Source organism: Sceloporus occidentalis, unplaced genomic scaffold, assembly GCF_023333645.1.
Source record: "Sceloporus occidentalis isolate IW3139 unplaced genomic scaffold, rSceOcc1.0.p SCAF_178, whole genome shotgun sequence".
In the NCBI taxonomy this organism is placed as follows: Eukaryota; Metazoa; Chordata; class Lepidosauria; order Squamata; family Phrynosomatidae; genus Sceloporus; species Sceloporus occidentalis.
The window spans coordinates 561,059-570,855 of record NW_028317158.1 but is presented as its reverse complement, the minus strand read 5'-3'; the positions used below and the strand labels follow the sequence as shown (position 1 = coordinate 570,855).

The 9,797-nt window shown below is 40.8% G+C and overlaps 1 protein-coding gene across 1 annotated transcript; it reads right to left on the bottom strand.

Annotated features, from left to right (window-relative positions):
* Positions 1–641: 641 nt before the first annotated feature.
* LOC149278857 (aquaporin FA-CHIP) lies at positions 642–9,345 on the bottom strand. Its single transcript, XM_089501649.1, has 4 exons — positions 8,956–9,345; positions 2,078–2,242; positions 1,649–1,729; positions 642–815 (listed from the first exon to the last, which is right to left on the bottom strand). The coding sequence occupies exons 1-4, from the start codon at positions 9,343–9,345 to the stop codon at positions 642–644; spliced, it is 810 nt and encodes a 269-aa protein (XP_089357775.1).
* Between the last annotated feature and the right edge of the window lie 452 nt (positions 9,346–9,797).

The following is a 9,797-nucleotide window of genomic DNA, read 5'->3' as shown; positions in this document are numbered from 1 at the left end:
TGATGTTCCACCGTGCAAGGGTTAATAGACTATGCTTGGCAACAAACAATCAGAGATAGATGACTTTATATATATATATTTATTTATATAAAATGGCTAATAACCCCCGTCTGCGGTCTGGTACTGAAAGTGTTAAAGAAAGCACTTTTATTAAAGGTGCTATTCCACTCAATTGCCCCCTCTAGTATTCCAAAAAATTGTAGTTAGCGGAATTTATTATTTTATTCAAATAAAAACAACATAGAAACTTTTAAGAAGCCTTTTTTTCAGTTTCTATGCCAAGAACCTATCAGCGCCTGTCATCGTGTCACATGACAATTAAGTGTTTCCCTCCAAAATACCAATTTTTGCAAAGTTGTACTTTAATTAAAGTTATTTCCAGTAAGCAAAATGACATATTTAATGCAAAAAAGTGTTAAAATAGGCAGAGTAGATTGGCCAAGTGGTTCTTTTGCCGAGTAGGTGGAACAGCACCTTTAAATAATAGTGAGGTTAATATACGAATTGCGAACGAATAATACAAAATTTGAAGAAATCTGCAGTAACAAGTTCATTTTGACAAGATTTTTTTTTTTGTTTGCAAAAAAAGTCCATAATTCTGATATCACTCAATATTCTTCTTTTTAAGAATTTTGAAATTTTTATTTTGGTTTCATTTCGACCCGGGCATTGTCATCCCCGTCCAACTCGTATTCTTCCACGCCTCTGGTCCACACTTTAACGCGGTCGGTTAGATCACTGGTCCTCGGCGCCAAGATAAAGTCGTATATAAGGGCAGCTGCGGCTCCCCCGATCATCGGCCCGACCCAAAATATCTAAGATAACCAAAAAAAATTACATTTTTAATAAAACATTGGCAGTTAGTTTAAAAATGTTTAATATTTCTAAAATATTAAGCAGTTTGATTAAAATTACAAAATTGTTCTCCCTCTGAGTTTTGGGTGAACTCTAGAAGAAACCAACTTGTCCCTCTTGCCTACTTGATAGGACAATATGCCATTAAATGCCTAAACCTTGCTCTTATTGTTACCATTGCTGGTTCATGCTGAGTTCCGAAATATGACATCATATCCCAGCTCCCGTAACAGAAAGGAATCATAAGGGGCGCCTGGACCAGATGAGGTATTGATTGACCTTAAACTCCACCACGCTCAGTGGCTCTGAGAATTCTTCCGATCTCCTCAACTGTTGATGGACGGCAGCCGGCTACAGACCCTGATAGGGCTCTAGGCAGTCGCCCATAGTGCTTACCGCTAGGCGTTTGTTTACTCTTTAAGGAAATTAATGTTGAATTAACTTCAAAGGTTAGACCTCAGCTTTGGGTTTGGATTACTCAGGTAGGAACTATGGAGTTAAGTTCAAAGCCATGACATTAGTCTTTAGTTGTCACTGGTCTGAATTTACCAACACTGGGCTTATTCCTGAGAATCACTAAATGTTTTTCTATAGGGCCACAAATTGTAGTGTTTATATTCATACCCGGGACAGCCGAAGTGTCCGTGGCAAGGTTTGTGAAGGTCCATAGAATATCATTAAATTGTCCACCATGGACCCCATTAAATGTCCACTATGAGGAATGGTAGTGCCTGCTCCTGACTCACCTCGCTAATCCACATGTCTCTACGATTGCTGACATTGTATAACTTACCCAGTGGTGGGCGAAGTTTCTAGTAATGACGGCTGAACCAAAGGACCTTGCGGGGTTCATTCCGCATCCGGTGTAATCGATCTATACAGAAGGGACATCAACAAGTTAAGCCACAGTATAGGCAATAACAACTTTGTTAATTCAACAACATGAATTAAAAATTCTAAATAAACTGAGAGATTGGTGTGTTTATTATATAGAATAAACGCAAATACATCAGAACACAGAATTTGCCAAATCAGAGACAATATATTAGCCCGAATTACAGTATAACTCAATAATAGAGGAAAGGGTTAATTAGAATCCATTGTTAAGTTCTCTAGAGTTTTGAGCCAAACTTCAATCTTGATAAATTTGCCCTTTGTTGCTTGGTTAATGATATACAATTGCATGCAGTTCTTTGTTTTTAAGGCTGATTTATATACCTACCGCAATAAGATGCCCCAGCGCAACAGACAGGCCTATTGCGAGGGGTACGGAGCCTGAAATGTCAGTCCGTCGCTTGTCGGTGACGGCAAGAACACAGAGGACCAGCTGGAAGGTGACGATGATTTCAATTCCTAAGCCTTGTCCGGCTGACACTCCTTCACTCAGCTAAAAATACAAAAAATAATAAAGGGTTAAGATAAATGAAACATACATTTAATAATGGTTATGAGTCAGGAAGCCTATTTACTAAAAGAGTACCGGTACGATGCCATTTGGTCATGTTTCTATAATTTGAGATGTAGTTCCACCTACTCTGCTGTACTTCTATATGTCCATATATGTATGAATGCAGCACTCCACCCCAATTTCCATGTCACATGCATGCTGTAGTCCATTTTGGGTGGATTCCAGTGCCTTTGACCGCATGGAAATCGGGGAAGGCATTCTTTAGTTACAGCAGTTACAAAGTGAGTTTTCTGCCTCATTAAACTCCGCCCCCTGCCGCCTCAACCGAAAGCAGGAAGTGTACCCCGATATGCTCAGTGCACATGCTCAGTAAAGCTACCCCATGCATTTTTAATACCGTCACTGTATCATTTTAAGCAATGGGTTTATTTATTCATATTTGTTTAATTATCAACAAACCAAATGTCTTATTCTGAGAATTTTGTTCTTTCGAACTTGATGGTACGTACAAAAACTTTCAAAGGAAGGCTCCAGGTAAACGGACTGAATCGTGCCCTAAAGCTAATTAGCTTTATTATTTTTTTAACAGGTTAAAGAACGCATATCAAGCATCAAGTACCCCAAAAAAGTACTTTAAAGCCCATTCTTCATTGGAGTGTCCCTTTAAGAAAATGCTAATCACCACGAGTTACTTTTGTGAACGCGTTTGAGCGTACATACCAACACGGACGTACACAGTCACATTTTACTACCGTAATTATCGAGAGACTATTTATTGTTTCGCTAAAGTCTGCGTCCAATGAGCACTTTTTTTTTTTTTTTATTGGGCTGTCGGATGGTTTTTTCATGATTGGCATCGCCATGGTTACTATTATGTTAACCGGCGGTATATCCTCATGCCATGAATAATCAGGCCTTTTATCCGCCGGCTCTTTGTGTTGGAGGGAGAGAGACCAACGTTATTTATAATTCCGATGGAATCTATCACGTTATTACAATAACCGATTAGGTCATAATGTACACAAGAAGATCTTCTCAGAGGAGAAGACTTTGTGGCTCCAACTCAATGTTTACAGGTTTGGTTTTTTTTTGTCACTTGAATAGGCTCTTTACGGACCGCCGACACATTTTCCACCGCGGATACGGTAACGCTACGCGTCTCCATCACCCACTTTTTTTTGTTGTTGTATATAAGGAGCGGGTCTCATGATCTCACAAGGGAACGGCGGTGACGGGAGGCTTCACAAAGCCCCGGGTCCTGTTGTTTATAACACACACGAGGACAGAATCAAGATAAGTCCTCCTTTCATCCCTCCGGAGGGCGGGTTCCCTGAAATCGCAATGAAATAAATGTCTCGGCCCAGCGGGGAAACACAAGAAAGTCCATTACCAAGGACTCCATTCATTTGGGGGGGGGGGCCATCTCTCGGATCTACATTCTTTTATTAACCTTTAGAAAAAGTAGTGGGAACTGTGGGTACCGGGTCTTGCCATTTATCCCCTGAATGTCATTAGAAGCGTATTAAAATATGTGACATTCCTTAATGATGCTTTTGTAAGGACATTTAACTGTTTTTCGCAAGCGGTGGGCCCGGGCAACCCGTCGTAGGAGCTGCCTGCGAAGGGTTAAAGATTTTATGTTAGGCAAATGCGTCTGGGGTTTGCATAGAGAATTACCGTTCATTTGCCCCCTCGGGAGTTTTTAAAAACCCAAAAGTGGGTCAGAATTCTCCAGAATTGGGGTGTTTTGGAGTTGCAACCCCCCCTCCCCTCAGGATTTTTGGGGCTTCCAATATATAGGAAAAGAGATTAAATGTAAACATTTGTTTGATTTGTACAACTAAGGTAATGTGAATATTTTAAAGGCAATGCCAAATCTCTGTGCCCCTTTTTCCTCCCCTGAAGCCCCTCTTTTCTAGGAGGTCAGAGTGTTTGCTGGGTATGAGGGGATCACAGGGTTCTACTGCCCTAAAACCCCCGATAATGTGTATAGAAACAGCAAGAAAAGGGCTTTATACATTAATCGGGGTAAATAAAACTCAGTATTCTTCTTCTAAATGCCCCACTCAGTTGCAGCAATAGCTACCAACAGGCCACAAAGTCACATAAAAAAGTCTGGGTAAAGCCCAACCCCCAGCCACACCTCTAACCACACCCCCTAAAACAAAAGTGTCCCTCTTTGACCAGGGACTTGGGACATCGTATCCCGCGAGCAGAAGGCTAATGAGAAGGGTGAAGGCAAAACCTCACGCTTCACTCCTACGCACAGAACAATGGAGTAGCTTTGGGTTCTACCATGCGCGATCCATAACAGCTTCATGTGCAAGGATCCTCGACGGGGACAGTATTCTGCTGCCTCTAACCTGAAGACCCCAGGAACACCCAAAATCCTGAAATCTTTACGGGCCTTACAGACGGGTCGGGGGGGGGGGGGGGATTAGAGCGTTCATAACTCGCAATTTAAGGAAAAAAACAATAAATGGAATTTTCTGTTTGTAAAAATGAGGTTAACATCAGGAATAATGAATGATAACAGCGAGGGGGAGACAACCTGCACCCCAAGAGGGGCAAAAGTCTAGTATATCTCTTTAAAACAAAATGTTGCCAGAAAGTAGTATCCCCCACACTGTGATCGTTACCGAATTATTATGGTTTATTGAGTTTTCACAAAATGTATTAAGTTATTATAACACGTTTTGCCTGAACAGCTAATAGGTTTGTGGATACTTTTTATATGGATTTTTGATATATTGATATCTGTTGCCAGGTTATTAAGGTGTTTAGAAGAAGGAGAATACATTTTATTTAATTTATAAAGCCATTTTCCGCTGATTCTATACACATTATCGGGGCTTTTAGGGCTGTAGAACCCTGCGATCCCCTCATACCCAGCAAACATTCTGACCTCCTAGAAAAGAGGGGCATCGGGGGAGGTAAGAGGGGCATCAGAATAAAAAATAGGGGCATTAGAGGAGGGAAGAGGGGCATCAAGGGTTAAAAAGGGCCACAGAGGAAAAAAGATGGGTATCAGAGGAGAAAAGAGGGGTAATATATATTAAGGAGTACAGACAGGTGGAGAAAACTGAAGGAGGGGAGATCAGAAGGAAAATAAACCCCCCAGATGCCAAATAAAGTGAATTTATTTCCTGTCCACATCTGATATGAATTTATTCCTGAAAATAAAATCTGCAACTAACAGTCAGATTAACAAAACACAGCCGGTCCGCCACTAATTATCAAACACGTGAGCCGTGACCTGGAGGGCTCAGAGGTGGGCAGCAACATGCGCGATGATCTGCGTCCCGGAGCCCCGCAGCAGCCCCACCAAATAAAGAACGCGACTCCATTTATTAACACGAGCTCCTGGATACAATGTGGCACCTGTAAGGAATCCAAAGTCAACACCTCGCTTGTTCGCGGGGCGCTCCACTTTGATCCAGGGGGCGACAAATTTGGTTTGGATCTGGAAGCCAGCCGAAGAATTTAGGAGCCAGCGTTATTTTCTTCCCCAATCGTGTTTTTATTTGTATTTATTACCCCCTGGTCTGCAGTTAAAGGATGTTTTTTGGGGCAATACGACATAAAACACACCTTTCGTCAGTGCTGCAACACTCTGTACAGTGCCGCAGTTAACCCCTTCATGACAAGGGGTATTTTACACCATAAAGAACCTGACAGAGACTCAATTATTTCAAAATGTATTTTCAAACCATATTTATTGGGGCATGGACCTGGACTGGATTAAACTCTATCATAGTCTGTGTAGCCATATATATACGCTCTCTCTCCCTCTCTCTCTCACCCGTCTCTCTCTCACCCGTCTCTCTCTCTCTCTATATATATATATATACTATATGCTGAATACACACTCATACTAATGCCATATTGTAACATACACAGCACCATCCACGCTAGCATCACACTCTTAAACACATGCACACACTATACAACAACAAACACACACACACACACACTGGCTAACACTATACATATATAAACATACAGGCTGTAACACTATGCACACATACACACTGAATCTGGCACTACACATTGACACACACATACTGACTCTAACACTATACATATACACATACACACACTAAATCTGGCACTATACACTGACACACACTGACTCTAACACTATACATATACACACATACACACTAAATCTGACACTGACACACACTGACTCTAACACTATATATATATATATATGTATACACAATCCTATCCTATACTTGATTCATATTTAACAAAAGTGTTTGAAACTGTATAGTGGCAACTAATTAATGATATTGATTATTTATTTGAGGGACAAAATCATTTTACATTTTATACACACGTTGTTTTATCTGCTAAAAAAATAAAGCACAACTGAAGAGTTTCAAATTTTGACAAAAATTGCAGAAATTCAGAATTTTTAGCAGATGTGGCCTGTGGACGATTAAGATTTATTGGCATATCTTTTTTTAGAAAAAAATTAACAAGAAGTTTTTTAATTCTGCCAAAAATTGATAAAAAAAAATTAAATTTTTTTTGTTCCTCACTATACTAAGGGGGAAAAAAATCACTTTTTCAGGTGTGGTTACTTTCATAGGTAGAGAATGCCCCCACCCACCAAGGAAGGCCACACAATGCTGCCATCTCAGTTTATCCCCCCGAGGAGTGGACTGATGTTCGTCACAAAAACAGCCCCAAAAGTGGCAATAGACGCTCCTTTATGTTGCGGGGTGGGTCACGCCAGCAGCAGGAGAAGTATATTCACGGTGTGTCACACAACACACAAAAAAACACTTCATGACATGTTAAGGTTTTTATTCACTTTATTTATTTATTTATTTTTAAATTGAAAGCCGTCCCTTTAAATGAGGCCAAAGCCCCTTTGTTCCAAACCTGGCTGTGCGTTTCTTTCAATCAAACTTTTTTTATTTGACAAATAAACCCTTTAAGATTGCCTTAAAAACACAGATTTGACAACAGATCGGCCCCATTCGGCCCCCGTCTAGTCGCCCGCTTCTCCTGCTGTAAAGACTCAAACCTTAATCAGTCGTTGGTCTCGTCTTAGATTCAGGAGCCGTATGTCTATCCCATGCATGTTTAATACCCTCACTGTATTACCCTCTACCACTTCTGCTGGGAGGCAGTTCCACTCATCTACCACCCACTCAGTAAAGTAAAACTTCCTTACATTACATCTACACCCTTTAGTTCTATCCCTTATCCCTATATTCTGGCCTTACATCCTGTAACATGGGGGGTATGAGTACAAAGTGACTCTGATGTAGATTTTTATGCAAAGTCTTATCACCATAGCAACCAACAGAATTGTGTTTTCATCATTCTATTGCTTTTTATGAAGATAGGACCACTTTTAAAACTCGGCAGGGGGCTCAGATTTAATACAGAACCCCTATAGCAGCGTAGATTTTAATGACGTATTAACTTCTTGCTCATAGTCTTCAGTTATCCCACCTCACTCCCCCCTCTACCACTTCTGGTGAAAGGCTATTCAATGTATCCACAACCCTTTTCTATTTTGTTCTGAGGACTTAATGGCGCAGATAAGCACCTGGCGTTATTCATCACGTACATTACTAACTCGTGAGGGATAAGCAAACATTTACGTGAATACAGATCAGTGCGGGGTTATTTACAGAATGAAGGCGTTTTGATCCGCTGCCCGGGGCAGACTGCCCTCCTGTTCTTACTGCACTCAGTCACGCTGACCGCCCAGACCCTCGGCCGATACGCTCTTTGTTATGTTTTCTTTTTTATATTATTTCACTTAAAAGCCGGCATTGATGGCCCCGCCGCTCCGGCTCTCGCACCTCTAACGATACGTTTGCTGTGTACGTCTTCTATTATTCACCGTGTGTACGACTTCAGTAATATGTTACTTTTTCACGAGCAAATGAGTCTTCTTACTGGGTGGTAGATAAGTGGAACAGCCTCCCAGCAGAAGAGGTAGAGGTAATTTAAACATGCATGGGATAGGCATGTGGCTCCTTATTATAAGACTGGGGGCTTCAAAGACTTAGATTCAGGAGCCGTGTGCCTATCCCATGCGTGTTTAAATCCCCCCCGCTGTATTAGCCTCTATCACTTCTGCTGGGAGGCCATTCCACTTATCCACCACCCTCTCCATAAAGTAAAACTTCCTAACATTACAGTTCAGGCATCAAAATAAAGAACCAAACGTAAACTTTTTTACTGCCAGAGGATATATATATACTGGATCCACCCCCAATTAACACTAAAACATTTATTAATACACTTTTTCATAATTATATAAGTACACATCCTTGTATTAGCTGCTACCACTTCTGCTTGGAGGCTGTTCTGCTTATCTACCACCCTCTCAGTACAGTAACACATCCTTACATTACACTAAAACTGTCTAATCTATCTATATTATATATATATATATACAGATTTTTTTTATTTTATGAAGAAGTATATTATTTAAATTTACTGAAATTGCAAGAAAAAAACCTGTATAAAAGTGTAAAAATATACATTTTTTAAATGCATTTTTAGTTCTTTTTTGCCTTCTAAGGCATTTCTGATGCTAATTGCAAAAAAAAAGTTGGGCTGCATCCATTCCAAGCAGCAGGTGCAGCGAGTTTACATGAAACCCAGAAAAAAACTAAAAAAATAGGAAATATTGGAATTTGAGAAATAAAATCGCTTACCCCGTTCAGACCGAGAGAGTTCTTGTCGATCTGGGACGTGATGCCGGACAGGATGGCAGTGGCCACCACGGCCCCCAGGCACTGGGCGACGATGTACATGACAGCTTTCAGGATGCTAATCTGACAGCTCAGCAGACAGCCAAGGGTCACCGCCGGGTTCAGATGGGCCCCGCTGATGTGGCCCACGCTCTGGGCCATGGTGGCAATCGCTAGCCCAAACGCCAGCGACACCTTCACGATGTCTTGCTCCCGGGTCGAGGTCTGATTTTGCGCCACGGGGAAATTCATCCCCAGCGCCGCTCCGATACTGATAAAAACAAAAATACTCATCGCTAAAAATTCGGCAATTATTGCCCTCCAGAAAGCTTTTTTCTTAAATTCACTTGCCATTTTTGCCCTAAAAAATGTTTTTGAGTTTTTTTTTTTATTTGTTTTTGGTTTTTTTTAAATCTATTCAGGAGTCTCCTGCCAAAAGTCTGGGAAGAAATGTGAAGGGAAAAAAGTTTGCGATGGGTTATTTATAGGGTTTGGGTGGTCTGTAGGAGGAAAGGGGTGTTTCACAGAGGGAGGAAGGAGAATTTACATCGATGCCGTTGTTGGAAGTTACCGGAGAGGCTGCCAAGTTCTCCACCAACAACGTTCTGCTCTCCCTGCTTTCCAGAGAGGGGAGAATTTCTTTCTTTTTTTTTCTGAGCTAAACGAAGTAAAAAAAAAATAAAAAAATAAAAAGCATTTAATCAATCTCCACACTCGCGTCATTTCTGCAAAAAATGCATAATCTACAGGGAAAAAAAAAAGCAAAATATATATATCTTGTTTTGTTTTTTTTTGTAAATCAAAGT